The following is a 22,094-nucleotide window of genomic DNA, read 5'->3' as shown; positions in this document are numbered from 1 at the left end:
TTTTTGAATAAATAAATAAAATCTTAAAAAAAAAAAAAAAGAATAGGCTCTTGAACAGCGCAGGTTTGAAGGCAGGGTGGCTGGCAGCGGGGTCTCCTGAAGGTGCAGTGGAGCTCCCAGTCGCATTTTTGCATTTTCTCCATGTCCTCACGACTCAGCAGCTCCGTCGTCCTCTCGGCGACTTTGCTGTGACAACTCGGCACATGACAGGACAGGCCCAGTCGGACTCTGACCCCAGGGGCGCTCGGGCCCACCGCGGCTCCAGGGGTCCGTCCCTACTGGTTACCTTTGTTCTATCAAGTGGGGATCTTTTCCAGCTAGAGCGTGAGGGAGCGTGAGGGAGCGTCTACCTGAGCGGTTACTGGGGGCCAGTTACACGCACACCCGCACCCGAGCGGGCCTGGGCCTGCCACTGGCCTGGGGCGCAGGACGCAGGGGGCGCGGGGACCCAGGCCTGGGCGCGGGAGGCGCGGAGGGTGCCGGGAGTGCAGGGGGGCGCGGGGGGGCGCGGGGGGGCGCGGGGGGCGCGAGGGGTGCGGAGGGGCCCGGGGGCAAGGGGGGCGCGGGGGTCACGGGAAGCGCAGGGGGGCGCGGGGGGCGCGGGGGGCGCGGGGGTCGCAGGGGGCGCGAAGGGTGCGGAGGGGAGCGGGGGCGCGGGGACCCAGGCCTGGGTGCAGCGGGGGCAGGGGGGCGCGGGGGGCGCGGGGTCGCAGCGGGGGCGCGGGGGGTGCGGGCGGCAGGGGCGGCGCGGGCGGCGCGGGGGGCGCGGGGGGCGCGGGGGGCGCGGGGGGCGGGCACCCAGGCCAGCGGGGGCAGGGAGCCGCGGGGCGGAGCGGCCGTGACTCAGCCTCCGGGACCCCCGCCCCCGCGCCGCCCCGCCCCGCCCCGGCCCGCCCCCCTCCACCCGCCCGTGGGGCTGAGGCTGGGCCGCGGCCGCCAGAGCCGAGCGAGTCCCGAGTCCCGAGTCCCCGCCGAGCCTCCGCTCCTGGGCGCCGCCGGCGGTGACACGGTGACATGGGGCCGGGCCGCGCTCTGCTGCCGCTGCTGCTCGCCTGCTGGGCCGCCGCTCAGGACGCGCCGGGGAGCCCGCGGGCCGTGGCCTTCCAGGGTGAGTCCCGCCGCCCCTCCGGGCCCTGGACGGCGCGGGTCCCGGTGCCGGGCGCGACCCCACAGGCCCCAGCGTCCCCACTCCCGGGGGGGGGGGGGGGGCAACACCCGTGGGCGACGCGCTGGGAGCAGCCCAGGTCCTGGCGGCGTCTGACTCCCCTGGGCCCCAACCTGGTCCCCAAGCTGGGACCCGGGGCGCAGAGCAAGCCACCCCAGGCAGGGCTCCCAGACCATGGGCTCCCAGGGTCACCCTGCCTTCCCCCTCGGTGCCGGGACCCCCGTGGAGATCCCAGGGTCACCCTGCCCTCCCTTGGTGCCAGGACCCATGCAGGGCTCCCAGGGTCACCCTGCCCCCCCCTCCGTGCAGGGCCTGCCTGGGGGAGGTGGCTCCCCTGTGCCCAGGAGGGCACAGGGTGTGACCTCAGCCCCCCATGCTGGCCCAGACTGCCCCGTGGACCTCTTCTTCGTGCTGGACACCTCCGAGAGCGTGGCCCTGAGGCTGAAGCCCTATGGGGCCCTGGTGGACAAGGTCAAGGCGTTCACCAAGCGCTTCATCGACAACCTGAGGGACAGGTAGGAGTGGCCGTGAGCCTCTAGGGTGAGGCAGGGGTGGCCCAGGGTCCCCACCCTGGAGCCAACCCCCTGCCCAACCAGAGGGCCGGGCAGGAACCAGGCCGCTGAGTCACCCTCCTGTGTCCACAGCGGCTCCAACGGGCCAGGAAGGGGCTGAGTGTGAGGAGGGGACGTGCAGGGCACCCCAGGGGCTGGGGCACAGCGCTGCACTGGGGGGCTCCCAGGACCCCAGACGTGCCGCCCCGGCCCAGCAGAGCGGGTTTCAGGAGTTGGCAGGAGGCTCGTGGCTCCGCCCGCTGCCAAAAGAGAGCCCCCCTCGCCACCCCTGGACTCAGACCCCGGCCCCATGGACGGTGGGAGCCTGTGTCCCGAGGCCAACACTCTGGTGTCGCAGTGTCCTGGTCCGGAGGCGGGAGGGCCGCCCTCCTTCGCACCCTCACTCTTTCATCTGCTCCAGGAGTGGGGGGATGGGGGTGGGGGGGGCGCTGGGGGCTCCCCGGGCAGCGGCCGTCTGATGACTGGACACACCCGTCGGGGAGTCAAGGCCATGGGGGGGAATCCAGGTCAGAAGCAGGCTCCTCCGCCAAATCCCACCTGGGCAGGGCCTGGGCCCCGTCCTGCTGCGCCCCTGCTGACCTGCTGACCTGGGGCCAGGGCACTTAGCCCCCAACCTTGAGGGGGTGGCAAGGACAGCGGGTGGGGGCCTCCCAGCAAGGGCCATGTGACCTGAAACCTTGAATTCAGCCCAGATGCCGGGGTCCCTAAGGCCCCCCAACTCCTCCAGGTGCCTTAGGCCTCGTTACTCAATTTCTCATGACTCAGTTTCCCCAGCTGTGAAATGGGGTGAGCTCTCCTGCTGTGGATGCTGTTGGCACCGCTGTGGGGGCCCCGGTCACCCTGACTGCTGAACCGGCTGGCATCTACCCCAGGTCCCGACGAGTGACCCCTGAAACCTCCGGGGAAGGTGCCCAGGGGCAGGAAAGGCAGCCACTCAGGGCCACGGGGACCCGTGCAGTGTCCCACTTAGAAGGGGCCTCCCTGCACTGTCGCCCTGCCCCCTGTCGTCCACGCGGGGCCCGTCCCCGGAGGGGCACACACCTCTTCCTCCGAGCACCCCGGACGTCAGGGCAGACAGTGGTCACCCGCAGGCTGGGGCTGGCCCTCCCGACCACGCCCCCACCCCCCCACCCCTGCCCCGCCGCGTGTCCCGCGTGGTCCCCAGGGCAGGGAAGTGCAGCCAGCGCTGCCGGGGTGTGACGGGGCGGGGTGGCCTGTGGGCCTGTGAAGTGGGCGACCGTCGTGCCTGTGGACGGACACACGGGGAGCCGGGGCCCTCGCGGCACCTGCAGGGGGGACCACCGCTCACCCCGCGCGGCCCCGCAGGTACTACCGGTGTGACCGCAACTTGGTGTGGAACGCGGGCGCCCTGCACTACAGCGACGAGGTGGAGATCATCAGCCCGCTGGCGCCCATGCCCGCCGACCGCGACGCCCTCAAGGCCAAGGTGGACGCCGTCAAGTACTTCGGCAAGGGCACCTACACGGACTGCGCCATCAAGAAGGGGCTGGAGGAGCTGCTTGTGGGGTGAGTGCCCGTCCCAGGTGGGCGCCACCCTGCCTCGAGGGGCCGTGTCCTCGACGCTGAAGGACGCCGCGCACCTGCCCCGGGGGACAGCAGCAGCGGCCGCTCGGTCCCCGGCGAGCGCCCACCCGGCCGCGGCCGCGCTGGCCCGTCCCCTCCTGCCCGGCCGGTCGGGGCGCTCGGGGGCGGGGACCCGTGCCTCTCCCAGTACCCCTGCGATTTCCAAGACAGCGTCGCTGAGAAACGTGACCCCACAAACCGTTGCCACCTGCTTCACGTCCTTTGTCACGGCCTCTGTCCGCAGCCGGTGGGCCGGGGGAGGCGGCGGCCCGCGCAAACCGCCCTCCGAGACGCATCCCCCAGGCCGCCAGCCCCGCTCCTCCCCGCGCCGCGGCGCCCCCAGCTCGGGGGTCACGGCGGGGCCTCACGCTGCCCACCCCTGCAGGGGCTCCCACCTCAAGGAGAACAAGTACCTGATAGTGGTGACGGACGGGCACCCCCTGGAGGGCTACAAGGAGCCGTGCGGCGGCCTGGAGGACGCGGTGAACGAGGCCAAGCACCTGGGCGTCAAGGTCTTCTCCGTGGCCATCACGCCCGACCACCTGGTAGGAGCCCCGCGCCCGCCCCGAGGCCCGGGGGGCGCCGGGCGGTGGGGGCCGGGAGGAGCAGACATGGGGGGCAGGCCCCGCCGTCGTCAGCCGCCCCCCTCGTCCGCCCCAGGAGCCGCGCCTGAGCATCATCGCCACGGACCACACGTACCGGCGCAACTTCACGGCGGCCGACTGGGGGCAGAGCCGGGACGCCGAGGAGATCATCACCCAGACCATCGACACCATCGTGGACATGATCGTGAGGAGCCCGGGGGGACCCGCGGCCCGGGGGCGGGGACCTGCGCCGCACAGGAGCCAGCACAGGAGCTAACCGCTTTTCCCTTTCGCTTTTCAGAAAAACAACGTGGAGCAAGTGGTAGGGGTCCCCTCCCCCTCGCCCTCCCCCTCCCCCTCCCCTTCCCCCTCCTCCCCTCCCCTCCTGCCCTCCCCTCTCCTCCCCTCCTCCCTTCCTCCCCTCCCCCCTCGCCCCCACCTCCGCTGCCCAGGGCAGCACCAGCCCCTCTGCCCCCCGGTGCCCGCCGTCGGAGCACAGGCGGGCACCCAGGGACCCCGCGGAGCCCCGCGTTCTAACGTGTCCTCTGTCCCCCCTCCTCCGGCAGTGCTGCTCCTTCGAATGCCAGGTGAGTAGGGGCCCGGCCCCCTCTGCCGACACCCAGGAAGCTGGCTCGGCCTGACCCTTCTCTCTGTCTCGCAGCCCGCCAGAGGACCTCCCGGGCCACGGGGCGACCCCGGGTATGAGGTGAGTGGCCGCACCCCTCCCTGCAGGCAGAGGATGGAGCACAGCACACAGGGCCCTGCGCCCGGAGCCCCTGGTGCCGGGGACGCGGCGGGCCCCCAGGCGGCTGTCCTGAGCCCCACAGGGCACCCACCCACCGAGGCGCCCCCAACCGTGGGGAGAGAGTCCAGGCCCGCCGGCGCCAGGATCGGGGCTAGCGTGGGGGTCTGACCGCCGGCCTCCCCACGGCTCCCTGGAGGCGCACCCCCCGCGGGCTGGGCTGCAAATGTGGGTCCCAGGCCAGGTGTGGCCCCCACAGAAAGTCAGCGGTAGCGGCCGCCGTGCGCCCCTTGGCACGCTGCTCCGCAAGTGCAAGCTCCCGGCTGCTGCGCGATGTCGGAGTCCGCGGCCCTGAACCTCAGGAGCACCGCCCGCGGGTGCCGAGCCCGCCCCGGCCTGGGAGCCCCGTGCAGTGGGGACGGGTGGGGGGGCCCGAGGGAAAGGTCGGGGTCCGGCCGGCCGCACGGGCAGCACAGGGCCTGGGGGCTGTGGGCGGGCGCGGGCACCCGAGCTCGCAGACCCAGGGCAGGCCGCGGCCACGGCAGGAGCCCCAACACCCCAAGGCCTCTGCAGCTCCCCGAATATCTTGTGAATCCTTCTCTTGGGGACAAGCTGGGGGGGTCTCTGCCGCCAGGTTCTCAGAAATAAACAGAAATCATCCCCCAACCTCGGTCTGCTCTGTGTTCCAGGGAGAACGTGGGAAGCCGGGCCTCCCAGGAGAGAAAGGAGAAGCCGGGGACCCCGTGAGTGCCGAGCGCCCGACCTCGGGGTGGGGGTGCTGAGAAACCTGAGGCTGGCAGGGGAGCTGGGTTCGGTGGAAGCTTCTAGAAGGATGGCTGGTTTCTGGGCACCATGGTCTTGTGGCCTGACCTTCAGGGCATATGGCTCCAAGGGCAGTGAGAGCAGCAGTCCCTTCTAGCACATTCGGCCCAGACCTCAGTGGAGCAAGTGGGGGGTCAGCCCAGGGACGACTCCCCACAGTCCACCCCCCACTCCTGGGGAGCCTGGACCGGCCTTCCCCCCTCCTCCTGGGGGGCATCCTGGACCCCCCTCCCCTCCCTGGAGCCCCACTGAGGAGACGCCCCCAGCAGTGGGGGTAGAGGAGCCACCATCTCAGGCTGCTGTCTGGGCCTCAGGCCTGGGCAGATGGGGGGCTGCCCCTGCCCCGGGGGGCGTCTAACGTGCCCCCTCCTCTGTTCCAGGGAAGGCCCGGGGACCTCGGACCCATCGGCTACCAGGGGATGAAGGTGTGTCTCCCCCTCCCCCAAACACATCTGGGCTCGCCCCGGGGCATTGGCCAGGGACACCAGTGACACCCCCTCTCTCCTGTCTGCTCTGTAGGGAGAGAAAGGGAGCCGAGGGGAGAAGGTGAGTAAGGCGGGCCTTGGGGTGGTGTCCCTCGGGGCACAGAGCCGCCCCCTGCGTGCTGGAGCCTGAGCCGGCAGCACCCATCGCGGCCACCCTCCTCTGCCTCCCTGGGGAGACGTGGCCAGTTCCCCGGGAGCCTGCCTCATGCTGGGGGGCCACCCCCTCCCTCTCTCTCCTGTCTCTGCAGGGCTCCAGGGGGTCCAAGGGCTACAAGGTGAGTGTGGGGGTGGGGCCTGGCTTCTGCCCCAGGGGTGCCCTCTGACCCTTGTGAACCCCTCTGTGGTCTTTGCTCCCTGCAGGGCGAGAAGGGCAAGCGAGGCATCGATGGCGTGGACGGCATGAAGGTGGGTCCCCCGGCGGGAGGCGGGGCCTGGAGGCGGGAGGGCGGGGCCAGGGTGTGGGAGGGCGGGGCCTGGGAGTGATGGGGCGGGGCCGGGTGTGAGGGGGTGGGGCCAGGGTGTGAGGGGCGGGGCCTGACGCTCAGAGGGCGGGGCCGGGATGCGATGGGGCGCGGCCGGGTGTGAGGGGGCGGGGCATGGAAGCCAGGGGCGGGGCCAGTGTGAGGGGGCGGGGCCTGGCTGTCAGAGGGCGGGGTCGGGATGCGATGGGGCGGGGCCAGGGTGCAAGAGGGCGGGGCCTGGAGGCCAGGGGCGGGGCCTGGTGGCCGGAGGGCGGAGCGTGGAGGCAGCAGGAAAGGCCGGAGCGGGTCCTGCCCAGCCCCAGACCCCGTGGACCCAAGCGGGCTGGCCAAGGGGAGACGACCGTCCCTGCGGGGCCTCCGGAGGGGTGGCCAGGCCGGAGCGCGAGTCTGGGCACTGACCCGCCTTCCTCTTGCAGGGGGAGATGGGCTACCCCGGCCTGCCAGGCTGCAAGGGCTCGCCCGGATTCGACGTAAGTTGCATTCTGTCGCTGACATTTTCGGACTAAGTTCCCGGGTGCAAACGGTGGACCTCAAGGGGTCACCTGGGGTGCCCCGCGCAGACCTACCTTTCCAGCGTTTGCACCCAGCCCAACGGCTGCTTGTTGCAGACCAAGGGCTGACCTCCTACGATTTCCCACCAGGGAGCTCAAGGACCCCCCGGGCCCAAGGGTGACGCAGGTGCCTTCGGACGGAAAGGAGAGAAGGTTAGTGGCCGGGCGCCCCCACCTGCCTGGCGTGACCCAGAAGTCCTTCCCGGAGGCAGACCCTCCGCGGGGGCAGGCGGGGAGCGGGGTGGAAAAGGCGGAAGCTGTCCCCAAGTGAGGGCTGGGCCTCCTTGCGCCCCAGGCCCCCCACGCTGCCCACCTGCAGCAGGCCAGGCGGCCCCCACGGCCGCGCAGCCTGGAATCCATCCCCTCACCTGGAGGGCACGATGTAAGGATAAACAGGCTGCTGGTGGCTGCGAGCAGGCAGGAAAGTCAGGAATGGGGACACTGGGTTTTGCGTCTGACGTGGGGCACAGCGTTCTGTTGCGGGTACTTTCCTGGCGTGTTGAGCGGCGGGGGGAGCTAGGGGGGCGGCCAGGTAAGGCTGACACTCCGATGCGCCCCAGCCATGCAGACTTCCTGGGCGATCTCCGCGTGGGGCCTCCATCTGACTTCCAAGCGGATGGAACAGGCTTTGGTGACCAGAGCTGGACCCGCCTCGGCATGCGCGGGCCTGAGCCCAGGGGTGCCACGGGGAGGGGGCTTCAGGCGGGTCCTGGTAGAGGAGTGGGGCTGGGGAGGGCCCTCGGCATCCCGCGCCTGTGCTCGGTGGGGGAGGAGGGCGGGGCTGGGCCATGCCCCAGGACAGCGTGGGCGTGACCTTTCCGACCTTTGCAGGGTGCCCCTGGAGCTGATGGGGAGCCCGGGAGGCCAGGGAACACGGGGCCACCGGGAGATGAGGTGAGTGCCTGCGGAGTCCCCCGCAGGTGGGGGGGCCCAGGCCCTGGGATGGGGGCCGGCCGCAGCCCCGGGGCCCAGCGCGGGTCCAAGAGGGACAGCTGCACCCTTGTCCCCCCTAGGGCGAGCCGGGGCTGCCTGGTCCCCCCGGAGAGAAGGGAGAAGCCGGCGACGAGGTGAGAACCCACAGTCCGCCCCCCCCCCCCCGCCCCAGGCAGAGTTCCCGGCCCAAACTGACGCTGTTTGTTCCCCTCAATCCCAGGGAAACCCCGGACCAGACGGTGCCCCTGGAGAGAGGGTGAGTGGGGCAGGGGCGTGGGCCTCACCGCCAAACGGCCATGTGCTCATGGGCCCCAGGACTTCTGTCAGAGACAGGGGGACCCCGGGCTCTGAGAGGACGGGGTCTCCCACCGGGGAGGTCAGCGCCCACCCGGGCCTCCGCCCCCTCCTCCCCGCAGTGCCTGGGCTGCAGCCTCACCTCCGTCTGCCTCTCTCCGCACAGGGCGGCCCTGGGGAAAGAGGACCACGGGGGACCCCAGGCGTGCGGGGCCCACGGGGAGACCCGGTGAGTTCATTGAGCTGAGAGCCTGCCCCCACCCCTGCCCCACGCCTGGGGGCTCAGGCCATCCGCCTCCCCAGGACACAGGCCGCCCGTTGGACTCTGGCGACCGCGCCCTCACCTGGTTTCCCAGCAGCACAACCCAACCCGGGCCCCGGGGCGTCTCAAGGGGCCTGAGGGAGGCCAGGAGGCCGCGGGTCCAGACCAGGAGAGCCAAGGGCAGGCTCCCCGCTGCCCCCCTCCCGGCGACCAGCTCGTCCCACCACCACCAACCCTGGCAGCCTGGGGTGCAGACCGAGCCTTGAGGGCATTGCCGGGAACAGCACCCCCCAGCGGCCGCGCGGTCCCTCCTGCTGTGACCACCCAGGAAAACCGCTCCTCCGGGGACGGGTGTCCAGCTGCCCCGATGCGGAGAGCGTGTTAGCCCGAGGCCGAGGTCACTGAAGAGGGATTTGCTTTCTGCCCCGGCCCTGCTCCGGCCCTGCTCCTCGTAGCTCCCAGGGACCCCACGCCCCCAGCACGGGGGTTGGGGAGGGATGTCAGTGCAGGGACGACATGGCCTGACCCCCGTCCCAAGCTCCCCTGGTGCGATCAGGACCCCAGGAGCCCCTGGGCAAACAGGGCCGCAGCCGCTCCGGCCAAGGCCAGTCAGGGAGCCTCCCTGGAGGGGGAGCAGGTGCGGGCTGCGGCCCCCGGCCTCGGGAGGAGCCTCCTCGCTGCAGCCTCCTGAAGCCACGCAGGTCTCTAGAGGGCCGCTGACCTCCTCGTGGTGAATTCCCGGGAGGAGGGATGAGGCCAGGCCCGCAGGGGCTTGGGGCGCTTCCTGGCTCAGAGAGCTGGGGTCCCCGGCCTTGCCCGTGCGCCCAGGCAGCTTGACCTGTCCAGGCCTCCACACTCACTGCTCGTCCCTCCCCAGGGCGAAGCTGGACCCCAAGGTGACCAGGGACGAGAAGGCCCCGTCGGCATCCCCGGAGACCCGGTAGGAAGCTGTTTGGGGGGCGGGGGGGGGGGGTGTTCACGCCGGCCGGAAGGCTGACGGCAGCTCATGAGTGTAAGGGAGGTCTCTCTCCACTTCTGACGTGGGTGGCTCCTGCAGGGGCTGCCCAGGGTCAGGAGCCAGTGGCAGGAGGCGGGCGCAGCCGGGGTCACCCAGCTCCCACGGCCCTCAGGGACTGTGCTCATGGAGGGGACTCAGAGGCTGCCCCCGTCACCCTGCGGGCTCCTGCCGGGACACAGGCCTGAGTGAGCAGACCCCGCCTCAGAGTGGGTGGGAGGGGTGGCGGCGGGGGACCCCGGGACACCTGGGGACGCCCCCTGGCCTGGCGGGGCAGGGTCACCCCATGCTGGGGATGGCATCCTTGAGGCCCCAGGAGGCACCGGGGGAAGAGGCTTGCTCAGCACTGGGAATCCAGGTGTGAGCTCCTGGCTGGAGGCAGACGTGAGAGTGTCGGTGCATAGAAGTTTCTGGAATTCCTGGATGTGACACTTTCCAGAGGCCGTGCTGGGGGAGGAGATGAGAGTGGCGGCTAGGGAAGCAGAGGGTCCGACCAGGCCGCGGCCTTAGGTGGAGCCTCATCCCCAGCACGCAGGGAGGGCTCTGTCTTCCTGCCGGTGGCCAGGAGGCCGCTGTTCCAGATGCCTGAGCCCCGAAACCCCCGTGGGGAGGAGCCCAAGGCTCGCCCGCCCGGGCAGCCATGGACCTGGGGCGACCACCCCCAAGGCGAGCCCAGGAAGGGGCCACTCGCTGGGCATCCCGGGGGCGGCTGCCTGGCCTGCAGGGCAGGGTCTGCGCACACCCAGCTGGGAGGCGCCAGTGGGGGACGAGGGGACAGCACCCTGGGGGGCCGAGAGCTCCGGGAGCTTCGCGCAGTCAGCGGCTGGGGGCCCCGACCTCAGAGCACCAGGGCTCGGGCTCCGGTGGGGCGTGGCTTGTGGCCTCAAGCCTTTTTGGTGGCTTTTCTCGTGGAGAGAAATTAGGAATTGGGCTTTTAACAAAAAAAGGAATTTAAAAAACCAGAAAGCAGCAGCGACCGCAGCAGGGCTGCCCAGTCTGCAGGAGCATTAAAAACGTGCTGGGTCGGTTCCAGTGCGGGGCGCCGGGGGCGTGGACCCACTTGGAGGCCAGCTCGGTGGGGAACTGTCCTCCCACGGAATTCCAAGTGGGGCCCGCTAGGAGCCAGCTGTTGCCAGCGTGAGCACAGGCCCGACGCTCTGGAGCATCCGCGTCTCCTCGGCGGTAGGGGCGGATGACACCTCCCCAGTAAGATGGGTGTAGACGCTCTGTGGCTTGTGCACAAAGAGCCCTGTGGCTAGGCCCTGTCACCGGCTTCGCAGCCCCGGTTGAATCTAACTAGGACGGGAGAACGGTGTGCGGCAAAGGCGCCATTCTCCTGCCCCCGCGTCTCCCCCGCAAGGATCGATTTTACTTTCTTCCGAAGTTCACTTTCTTTCTGAACCTTGTCACGCGTGAGCGTGCGGGGGCGGGCACGTTGTTGACACAAGCAGTGTCCTTCTGGGATGCTCTTCCCCTGGGGGCCGTCCAGGTGGGCACCGTGGACTCCGCGTGCCGAGTGCCCCCGCTCGTCCCATCAGCGTGTACGCAGGCGCTGTCCAGGATTTTGCTTGGACCGTAAGACGCATCCATGCCCATCTGTCTCCGTTAGCTCGCTTGTCTTGCCACTTGTCCATCCATCCATCCTTCCTCCCTTCCTTCCTTCCATCCTTCTGTCCATCCATCCATCCATCCTTCCTTCCATCCATCCAACCATCCTTCCTTCCATCATCTCATCTGTCTTTTCATCCATCCTTCTACCCATCCATCCTTCCTTCCTCCCTTCCTTCCATCCATCTGTCCATCCATCCATCCCTCCTTCCATCCTTCCTTCCATCCTTCCTTCCTTCCTCCCACTGGCCTGGCCTGGGGCGCAGAGGGCCTCTGTTTCCCACCCATCCTCCTGGCCCCCATTTCATGTCCCCAGAGCTACCCCCAGGAGCTCCAAGGCGGGGCTGTGGGTCCTTGCTGCTGGCAGGAGGGCGACAGCCCCCGCTGAGCGCTGGTGAATGGGACAGGCCGGGTCACCGGGAGTGTGTTCCTTTGAGGGAGAACCCCACGAACAGGAGCCTCCCGGAAGGCGTCGGCAGACAGGCCCGGGTCCGGGGCGGGGGGGCCGGCTCCACGCCTGGCGTGCACTCCCCCCGTCTTCGGGCCGGGTTTCCCCTGGTGCTCGGGGCGCCAAGACCTGGATGCAGAAAGGCAGACAGCGGCCCCGGGAGACACGTGGGCCCAGGAGAGCAGCCGGCGTGGGTCTGGGGCGCCGGGGGCTCTGCGGGGCCGAGAGGTGTGACAGCGTGTCCGTCTCCGCAGGGCGAGGCTGGCCCCGCTGGACCTAAAGGTTACCGAGGTGACGAGGGGCCCCCGGGGCCTGAGGTGAGTGCCCCCCACCGTGCCCGCACCCGGGAGGGCCGTGGGACTGGGGAGCGCCCCCGCTCCGGGTTCGCGCAGCTGTTTCAGTGCATTTCGTGGCACCTGTGTCTTTCAGGAAACTCGAAAAATGCAGGAAAAAAATTAGAATTGAAATCTAAAATGCTACCACCCGGAGATAAAATGAACGTTTGGGCTTCTTTCCAACTTATTTTTCTTATTTGCATACTATGCCTTATAAATTTGGCTTCCTAAAATTTGTTTTCTAATTTTGTCATTATGAACATTTTCTAAAACCCTTAACGATTTTGCACAACTTGCCTGAGGCGCCTGCGTGGCCCCTGGAGCTGTGTCCCTTTGCTTCTCGGAGCCCCGGGGCTGGGCCTCCCAGCCGTCTGCGGCTCCCAGCCCTGGGGGTCACCGCCCTGAGCACGTGGGTCCCCTTCTGGCCGCGTCCGGGGGCGCCCGAGGGATCCTGGGCAGGAGGTGCGGGCTCCCCCAGGGGCTCTGTTGCCCCGTGGGCAGCTCCAGCTGGTGGATTTAAAGATCCTCCCCGAGTCACGCCGCGGGCGAGTGGAAGCCCGTCCTTCCTGTGCTCAGCGGTGTGGCGCCTCGGAGCCCCCTGCTCACTGGCTGCGCGTCCACTTCGCTTTCCCAAACCCCCCTCCCCTCTTTAGGGTTCCAGAGGAGCTCCTGGGCCCGCGGGGCCCCCCGGAGACCCCGGGCTGATGGGTGAAAGGGTGAGTAGTGGTCCCAGGGGCTCAGGGCCTGGGTGGGGCTGACGCCTGGCTGCAGGGTCGAGGAAGCCGTGGGTTCGAGGTCACGCGCAGGGTCTGAGCGTCCCAGCTGCAGTGTCTGGGGAGGTGCTTCTTCACAGGCGACGTGGCCTGTGTCTGGGGGCACCAGGGGTGCTGCAGCCCCTGCGGTCCCTGTGCTCGCCGTAGGCCCCGGGCGCCCGCTCCAGACTCGGGTCACGCAGGGCACCCTGGGCAGGGGGAAGCCTTCCTCTGGACGCCACCCCGAGCCTGGACGGCGGCCAGTGACAGGACTCGGTCTACTCTCTGCAGGGCGAAGACGGCCCCCCAGGAAACGGCACCGAGGGCTTCCCTGGCTTCCCTGTGAGTGCCCCGGGTTCCTGCCCCGTCGTCCCTGGGGCCGCACCAGGAAGCGGTGGCGGGGGGTGTCCCTCGGCGCCCCTGCCCCCAGCCGAGTCAGAGCCTGCTGTGACCGTCCTGTCTTTCCCCGCAGGGCTATCCGGGCAGCAGGGGCCCCCCCGGGATAAACGTGAGTACACGCCCACCGCCGGGCTCCTGGTGTGCTCACACGTGTGCAGCACATGCACACGCTCACACGTGCACCCTCAGCCCCACACGTGTCTCAGTCTGTGGGGCCCCTGCCCAGCCCGGGGTGACCGGCATTGCCCCTGGGCTCCCAGGAACTGCGCCCCAAGCCTCGGGGTGTCGTCCGGCCGGCGCTGGGCCTCAGGGCCTCCCCAGGACCTTGTGCCATCCCCGCGTGGGGACAGCGTCTCCTCTATCTTTTCCTTTTAAAGCTTCTGCTTCTTAAAAAGGAAACGCAGCGCCGTGACTTCCAGCTCATAAAGCTGGTTTCAAATAGAAAATTGGTAGAAACGAGGCAGGCAGGGGCCGGTGCTGGGGGACAGGACCCAGCCAGCGCGGGCGGGGGTCCCCACCACACACACACCTGCCCCCGGGACTCTCCTCCCCATGGGCCGTGTGCTCCTGTCACCCGCAGGGCACCAAAGGCTACCCAGGCCTCAAGGGCGATGAGGGAGAAGCCGGAGACCCCGGAGATGACGTGAGTGCAGAGCCCCCCAGGGTGCTGAGGTCACCTGCAGGGTCCGGACGTGGGGCGGGGGGTGGTGGTGGAGGGAGGCGGCGGCTGCGGCTCTGCGGGGGGCGAGGGGGCACCAGCCCAGGGCCCGTGGACGGACCAGACGCAGAGGGTCTGGTTGGTGGTGGTCGTGTCGGGTGACGCTGTGCTGTTCCCTTCCAGAACAACGACATCTCCCCACCAGGAGTCAAAGGAGCAAAGGGGTACCGGGGCCCCGAAGGTCCCCAGGTGAGGGGGCGTGGCCGGGGCTCGCAGGAATTCTGAGGCTGCGGAGGGGTCGGAGGGCAGAGGCTTCAGCACGGCTGGCCCTTTGACGGGGGGATAGGAGGGGACGGGCAATTTCAAGGGTCGGGGGGCTTCAGGGATGGGGGAGCAGCTGGTCACCAGGTGAGGCGTGAGGCGAGCACAGCAGAGCCCAGGGTGGGTGTCTGGGGGTCCCCCCTATCCACTCAGACCGGAACAACTCCCCACCCAGCAGTGAGAGCTGACGAGCCGTGCCCAGGGCCCCAGCTGGCCCCGCGGGCTAGGGAGGAAGTGCCAGTGTCTGGGGGCTCCTGATGGGATGTGGGGTCAGCCCGAGGGCCGGGAGGCTCCCGGCAGGCAGACCCGTAGTCCAGGAGGCCATGCGCCCTCACCACCTTCCCCCCGTCCTTCCTCTGACAGGGACCCCCAGGACACACAGGACCCCCGGGACCAGATGTAAGTGGGCGTCTGTGATCGTCGTGGGGGGAGGCTGACCTCTCTGGCCATGGACCCCCGAGGGGGGGCACTATGACCGCGACAGGGGGTGTGTGATGGCCACAGGGGACGCAAGGTGGCCGCCTGGCAGGGACCCCTGCCCCAGGGTGCCTGCCGCCCTGGAAAGTGAGTCCCACCGTGGTCTCGGCTAAGGGACCCGGCAGCCCGTTGAGCTCCCCGTGCATGTGTGTCCCTGCAGGAATGTGAGATCCTGGACATCATCATGAAAATGTGCTGTGAGTGTCTCATCTCTGACCAAGTGTCTTCATTGGAAGAATTCGGTGCCACCGGCGCCAGCACCCACCTTTGGCGTTCAGAGAGGGCTCTGTTAAACCGCGGGGTGGGGGGCAAGCAGGAGGGGCAGGGGTGCGCCCCGGTCCGAGAAGCTCCCGGAGAGGGGGCCGGGCCACTGTCACCCCCGCTGCCCTACGGGGGAGGCCTGGGTGTGGGGCAGCGCAGCCCACCCTGGCGAGGGCAGCCCGGGCGTGGGGGTAGGATCTCTAACAGACCTGACTCCTCCCTTCTCCTCTTTCCCCAGCTTGCTGTGGTGAGTCCTTGGAACCTTTCTGGGGTGTTTCCTGGGGGGGGGGCGGGGGGGTGGCGGGGGCCCCTGGAGGCTGACCCTCCCCTTGCCCGCAGAGTGCAAGTGCGGCCCCATCGACATCCTCTTCGTGCTGGACAGCTCCGAGAGCATCGGCCTGCAGAACTTCGAGATCGCCAAGGACTTCGTTGTCAAGGTCATCGACCGGCTGAGCAGGGACGAGCTGGTCAAGGTGAGGCAGGCCCGCCCCGCCGCTGCCCGGGACACCGGGTGGGGAAGGCCCCGGGGCCCTGCCGGAGCTCGGGAGTCCCGCTGACCCTGGCCTGGGACCCCGCAGTTCGAGCGTGACCAGTCGCACGTGGGCGTGGTGCAGTACAGCCACAACCAGATGCAGGAGCACGTGGGCCTGAGGGACCCCAACATCAGGAGCGTCCAGGAGCTCAAGGAGTGAGTGCCGCGTGCTGCAGCCTGCAAACCTCGCTGGGGGCGGGCCCGGGCCCCGCCCAGGCCCCGCCCCTGCCCCGCCAAGCCCCGCCTCTGCTGTCCCAGGCCCCGCCCTTGCCGCACCAGGCCCCGCCCTCGCCGCACCAGGCCCCGCCTCCACAGCACCAGGCCCCGCCTCTGCCGCCCCAGACCCCGCCCTTGCCGCCCCAGGCCCCGCCTCCACAGCCCCAGGCCCCGCCCCTACCACCCCAGGCCCCGCCCTCAATGCACCAGGCCCCGCCTCCACCGCACTAGCCCCCGCCCCTGCTGCCCCGGGCCCCGCCTCCGCCACCCCAGGCCCCGCCCCACCGCCCCAGGCCCCGCCCCTGCCAGGCCAAGCCACGCCCTCACCGCCCCAGGCCCCGCCTCCACCACCCCCAGGCCCCGTCGGGCACTGACCCGCAGGGCTCCGGCCCCACAGAGCCATCAAGAAGCTGCGGTGGATGGCGGGCGGCACGTTCACGGGCGAGGCTCTGCAGTACACGCGGAACCAGCTGCTGCCGCCCACCCAGAACAACCGCATTGCCCTGGTCATCACGGACGGCCGCTCGGACACCCAGAGGGACACCACCCCGCTCAGCGTGCTCTGTGGCCCGGACATCCAGGTGGGGCCACCTCCACACCACACACAGCCACCCTGAGCCCGGAGTGGGGGGCCTCCTCCCCCTGGGCCCCGCCGACACCACCTCTCCCCTCCAGGTGGTCTCCGTGGGCATCAAGGACATGTTTGGCTACGTCGCGGGCTCTGACCAGCTCAACGTCATCTCCTGCCAAGGCCTGGGACCCCAGGGCCGGCCGGGCATCTCTCTGGTCAAGGAGAACTATGCGGAGCTGCTGGAGGACAATTTTCTGAAGAACGTCACCACCCAGATCTGTATAGGTGGGCTCGGGTGGGGGCCCCTCGCAGCCCTGCTGGGAGCCGCCTCGGGGCAGCTGAGACCCGGCTGCACCCCCAGCCCCCGTGACCTCCCAGCCGCAGGAGCCCCACCCCCCCACAGCCAGGGCCTCCCCAGGGCCGCCTCGCGCTCTTGCTTGAGGACCCTGGCGCCCAGCTCCCCGGGGAGGGCTGCACCGTGCTTCTCAGGCTTTGTCCTGCGAGCACGCACACTTGGTGTGACCCGCACACTTGCACTTGCTCTGCTGGCGCCCCAGACGGCCCAGGGCCCACCTCAGAGCAGGTCCTTGTGGGCTCCGTCCGGCAGCACAGCTGGGTGCACCTGTGGGCAGCCGGTGACAGGCGGGAGGGTGCGGGGTCACATCTGCCTACATGGGACGCAGCAGGTCTGCATCGCCCGCCGACAGTGTGGCATGAGGCGTTGGGCCCGCAGACCAGCCACTGTCCCCTCTGAGCTCCTGCATCCCCGTCCCCCAAAGGGGCCCGGGCTCTGCCCCAACACAGAGTTGGGGTGAGGACCCCTCGATAGTAGCGGGCGACCATCCTCGGCCCCAGTGCCGCTCGACAGTAAGGGGACGCCCCCTCCTGTGGGCCCAGCGAGGAGGTGCTGGCCAGGCTCCGAGGGGCGACGGGGTGCAGGGCCGCAGCGCCTGCCGCGGGGGTGCTTCGGGTCCAACTCGCTTCGGGGTCCCGGAGGGGAGAGCCGCCCGAGGGCTCGCGGGCCCCATGCTGTTTTTCTCTTTCACAGACAAGAAGTGTCCAGATTACACCTGCCCGAGTGAGTAGCGGGGGGTCGCGGACGGGCGCTGGCGGGGGTCGCGGAGGAGGGTCGGGGGTAACCAGAGGCCGGCGGCCGTGTCGGGGGCCCTGGCTGGTGCTGACCCCATGCCCCCCCACACAGTCACGTTCTCCTCCCCGGCCGACATCACCATCCTGCTGGACGGCTCGGCCAGCGTGGGCAGCCACAACTTCGACACCACCAAGCGCTTCGCCAAGCGGCTGGCCGAGCGCTTCCTGACGGCAGGCAGGACGGACCCGGCGCACGACGTGCGGGTGGCGGTGGTGCAGTACAGCGGGCCCGGGCAGCAGCGGCCGGGCCGCGGGGCGCTGCGGTTCCTGCAGAACTACACCGTGCTGGCCAGCACCGTGGACGGCATGGACTTCTTCAACGACGCCACCGACGTCAACGATGCCCTGGGCTACGTGACGCGCTTCTACCGCGAGGCCTCGACCCGCGATGCCAAGAAGAGGCTGCTGCTCTTCTCCGACGGCAACTCACAGGGCGCCACGGCGGCGGCCATCGAGAAGGCGGTGCAGGAGGCCCAGCGCGCGGACATCGAGATCTTCGTGGTGGTGGTGGGCCGCCAGGTGAACGAGCCCCACGTGCGCGTCCTGGTCACCGGCAAGACGGCCGAGTACGACGTGGCCTTCGGCGAGCGCCACCTGTTCCGCGTGCCCAGCTACCAGGCCCTGCTGCGCGGCGTCTTCTACCAGACGGTGTCCAGGAAGGTGGCGCTGGGCTAGTCCCTCGGCCGACGGCTCCAAGTGGGCGCCACGCGCACGCTCCAACCAACCCGAGGAGCCACCTGCTCATACAGGGAAGCCTGAGAAGCCCCCGTGTCCCCTGCCCCGTCCCCTCCGTGTTAAGGTCCCCGAAACCCCCCTTCCCTTCCGGGGGTCGCTGAGCACCGCCTCCCCTCCGTGTCCCCCTCACAGCCGAGACGATCCCACGGGACTCTTGTTAGCCTTCTTCACGCCCCCGAGGTCTGCCAGCGACCTCGCCGTGTGAGGGCCAGACGGACGGAAGCCAGGGTCCAGGGGAGTTTTCAGCCCTAACCCCTGAGTCTCCCCCTCCCCGCTGCCCGGGGTCAGACCTGGGCTCCCGCGGCCTCGGGCCCGGGGCTCAGCACGGACAGACTCGCACCAGCGTCTCCAGCAAACAGCAGGCCATGGCGCCCTCAAGCCCGCGTCCCCTGAGCCCCGAGAACAAAGGTGCTATCCTGCGGACCCCCCATCTACTCGGAAGCCTGGGCCCTGGGCCTTCGGTGGCACAAAGCGAGGTGTTTCTTTTTAAACAAAAACCAAACCAAACAACCCAAAGCTCTTCTTCCTCAGGGGAGTGATTGGTTCTACGTTTTACTGAAAACCCTCTTTATATGTTAGTTTTCTGATTCCTTGTGTTTGCTCACTGTGTCCACGTCAGCCACTTTTCAGAATAAAGGTGATCATTCCTGCCTGCGCCGTCATCTTTCTGAGGAGTTAAAACCCCGCCCGGCTTGCGCTTCCCGCCCTAACAGGAGGAGGAGGCAGGCCGGGTGGGGGTCCGGTGGGGACGCAAACCCCCTGCTTGGCGCCCACAGCCCCCTCAGGGTCTGGGGTGGCGGAGGGCCGGCACCTGGGCTGCAGAAGCAGCAGCAAGTTAGGTCTCGGGTGGGGAGCTGCCCTGGGACACGCGGCCGGGGTCCAGGGGCAGGGGGCAGGGAGCCGTGGCTGTGCCCTTGGCAGGGGTGGCCCTGGCCTCAGGAAGCAGGTGTGCACGGAGAAGCACACGGGGCTCGGTGCCCAAGGAGGAGGCGCCCGGCCGGTGGCACCCCGCATGCCGCTGCCCTGCAGCCGGGCCCGGAGGACACAGGCAGGACGTGGGATTGCGTGCATGCAGGCCTCGGGTGAAGGGGGCAGGCGTGCAGGACAGGACACCACAGGCATCAGGCCAGGACAGGGGGGCGGTGGGAAGCAGCCGGGAACCCGCAGGTGGGTGGGGGGCCGCCCTGTGCACACCACGGACAGCCCGGCAGGGGCAGGGGCACGACTCCAGTGGAGACGCCCCCCAGAAGGAGCGGTGCCAGCGCAGCCCGCCAAGGGGTCTCAGCGACACCGGCCAAACCGCTCTGCTGCCACGCGTGTCCCTGTGAAGAGCCACACGGCTGCCAGCGGGCAGTTTCCCTTCTCAGGCGTCCACGCAGCCGCATCCCACACCCCGAACCGCAGTGGGCCGCCCGCCTGCGAGCGCCCAGCCTGACCTGCAGCCCGAGCAGCTCCTGGCTCCCTCCCCACCGCCCGCGGCCCTGGCCTCGGTTTGCAACCTGTAGCGCCCGCCTGGGCGGGGCTCGTGGGCCAAGGGATCCAGCCACCTGCACCCCCGGCAGGGACCGCGCCACGTGAGGGGAGCCAGGGCGCCCCGGTCACCGCCCCCAGCTGCGGCCCGGTTCCCTCGGGGCGTCTCCAGCCGCCGCGGCTGGGTGTGTAAGCGGCCTGCGAAGCCCTTTTCCGCCATCGTGCCCGTCCTTGTCGTTCACAGAAAAATGGGACACGCTTCCGTGTTCCTGCGATACTCGCTCTTCGCAAGGCCTTCCTGCGCTAAGCACTTGGGAAAGGGACCTTGGTGCATCTGTGGTTCTAGAAGACAGGTGTGAGCCGGCCAGGGAGCTTCCTGCCCTCCAACGACGCCGCCGGCCGCCGTGACAGCAGGGGTGGCCTGTGCTAGCTGTCAGACGGGGTCACTGAGGTCCCCTGGAGCCTCCTCGGAGAGCGGGGAGAGCTCCATGCAGTGGAGCCCCACGACACGCACGATGGCTGCAGGCCGGGAGGCCCGGAGCCTCGCACGTGGCTGGTGGCAGCTCGAGGGCACGACCCGCGGCGACCCCGTAGCATCCCCGCAGTGCGCCGCCCACCCTGCGCTCCAGCTCCGGCCAAGGGTGTGAATCGCCGCAGGACACCGGGGTTTGGCGGAGTAACCAGGGTCCCTAACCTGTTGACTCTGCGTTAACCAAATGGAAGAGCAGCCCGGGTGGCTCAGTGGTTAGCGCCGCCTGCAGCCCAGGGCATGACCCTGGGGTCCCAGGATCGAGTCCCGCATCCAGCTCCCTGCATGGAGCCTGCTTCTCCCTCTGCCTCTGTCTCTGCCTCTCTCTCTCTCTCTCTCTCTGTGTGTGTGTGTGTGTGTGTTTCTCATGAGTAAATGAGTAAATAAATAAAAGTCTTAAGAAAGAAAATCAAATGGAAGATTCTCTGGGGCGGTCCGACCTGGAGGGTTCCACCTCGGTCCTTCCGGGGAGCTGCCCGGGGAGGCCACCCAGCCAGAGCCTGCGGGGACAGCAACGGAACGGGGACCGCCGCCCTGCACCTGCGAGGAGCCGAGCCCCGGCCACAGCCCGCGAGTCTGGGAGCCGCCCCGGGCCTCGGGCGAGGCGGACCCACCGCTACCGCTCGGTTCCAGCCTGGGCCGTGCAGGCGGGACCTCGAGCCCGCAGGGGCTCCCAGATGCCCTGCTGGTGGGAGCCCGGCCGCTGATCATCCGTGCGCAGGCTGCGGGTCACAGCTCTGCCCCCGGGCCGTGCCTCGCCCCAGCCCTCCTGTCCCACGCTCACCCCCGAAATCGGGGGCCCTCACTGGGTATCCCTGTCTCAGGAGGAAGGGCTCCTGTCAGGGTCCCTGAGACCACCCGCCCCTCTCAGTGCAGCCCAGCCTCCCCCCAGGGCAGCTCCCCTGCTGGGCCTCCACCCCCCTTCACCAGCTCCTCTCCTCCAAGGCCAGGGTTACGGGGGGTGGGGGGGGTGGGCAGGGGGACGGGGGGGGGGGAGGCAGCATCACCAGGGCCTCATGCCCGGAGGAGATGCACGGGGCAGGGGAGGGTGCGTCAGGGAGGCTGGAGGCCTGGACACCCCACCCTTGCTGGGGCTGGGGGGCCGCGGCTCAAGGAGCGCAGGTGCCTCTAGAGGCTGGGAAAGGCCAGAAACAGAAGGAACCGGCTCATGTTAGACTCCGACCCCCCGAGCTGTAACGAACAGAAACATGAAAGCCATTCCCCTTTGTTAGGACAACCGACATTTGGTCTTCATAATGCGTTTTTTTTTGCGCTAAGGATGTGCAGGAAAGGGACATTTGTCCATCTGTGCTTCTTGAAAACACGGGTCAGCACGTCAGGGAGCGTCACTGGCCGGACACGTTTTCCCAAGCCCCCAATTTTGTGATTTGTTAAAGGACACGCACTTTCTACCTGAGGCGCAGCCTGTCGCGAGGCCGGCCCCACCCCGCAGCCGGGCCTTGCACGCTCCCGGGACCCTTGGGGGGAGCCTGTGAAAATCTACCCGGTGGCCCGACACGTCCCTGGGGCCCGTGAACGGTGATGTACATGCACATAACCATCACGCGTGTAGCTCCCTTTTGCTCCTCAAAGCCCGAACACGGACTCTATCACTCTGGCTTCCAAACACTTGGTGTTCTGCAGAAATCAGCCGACAGAACACGAGGGACCTGCCCTCAACCGGGCCTCAGGCCCAGGGACAGGCCGGGAGGAGCCTCCTCTCGGCCGAGACGACGCCCACGTGATTTCCCCTCCTCTCCTCGGGTGACAGGAGCAGCTGCTCCGTCTCCCAGGCGTCGCCCCACTTCCAGGGAAGCCGCTGGCTGAACACGCGCACATCTGGTTCCTGTGGGAGGATAAGCCCCGCTCGGCCTGCGAGGACGCCGCTGGCTCCTTGTGACGCCAGGCCCCCAGGTCACTGGCTTTCCGAGGGACAAGGGAATGAGGTGGTCAGGAGACGGCGCCAATGGCCTGTGACCCCGACGGGGGAGCAGAAGGCGGGCCCGGGACGCAGCAGTGGACGCTCCGCAACCGCCCGTCGCCCGTCGGGGGTGCGTGACACTCCGCAGGCGCTCCTGGCTGCCCTAAGTCTAGCGGGAGGGAAGGCGGTTGCCCGCCAGAGACCAGGGTGCTGGGCGGCGC

At 69.2% G+C, this 22,094-nt stretch overlaps 1 protein-coding gene across 1 annotated transcript; it reads left to right on the top strand.

The window, feature by feature from the left end:
• Window positions 1–911: 911 nt before the first annotated feature.
• Window positions 912–18,603, top strand: COL6A1 (collagen type VI alpha 1 chain). The gene is made up of 35 exons (XM_025985477.2): window positions 912–1,108; window positions 1,551–1,680; window positions 3,064–3,264; window positions 3,707–3,866; window positions 3,982–4,110; window positions 4,207–4,227; window positions 4,472–4,492; window positions 4,567–4,611; window positions 5,337–5,390; window positions 5,850–5,894; window positions 5,989–6,015; window positions 6,203–6,229; window positions 6,315–6,359; window positions 6,853–6,906; window positions 7,078–7,140; window positions 7,819–7,881; window positions 8,001–8,054; window positions 8,141–8,176; window positions 8,381–8,443; window positions 9,354–9,416; window positions 11,802–11,864; window positions 12,536–12,598; window positions 12,926–12,976; window positions 13,107–13,142; window positions 13,614–13,676; window positions 13,875–13,940; window positions 14,376–14,411; window positions 14,650–14,686; window positions 14,989–14,997; window positions 15,090–15,223; window positions 15,329–15,438; window positions 15,896–16,079; window positions 16,174–16,354; window positions 17,118–17,147; window positions 17,271–18,603. The coding sequence occupies exons 1-35, from the start codon at window positions 1,015–1,017 to the stop codon at window positions 17,891–17,893; spliced, it is 3,081 nt and encodes a 1,026-aa protein (XP_025841262.1). The 5' UTR covers window positions 912–1,014; the 3' UTR covers window positions 17,894–18,603.
• The last annotated feature ends 3,491 nt before the right edge of the window (window positions 18,604–22,094 follow it).

The sequence above is a fragment of the Vulpes vulpes genome, chromosome 15, assembly GCF_048418805.1.
Source record: "Vulpes vulpes isolate BD-2025 chromosome 15, VulVul3, whole genome shotgun sequence".
NCBI classification, from domain to species: Eukaryota; Metazoa; Chordata; class Mammalia; order Carnivora; family Canidae; genus Vulpes; species Vulpes vulpes.
The sequence above is the reverse complement of the archived record's forward strand: the minus strand, read 5'-3'. Positions and strand labels throughout refer to the sequence as shown.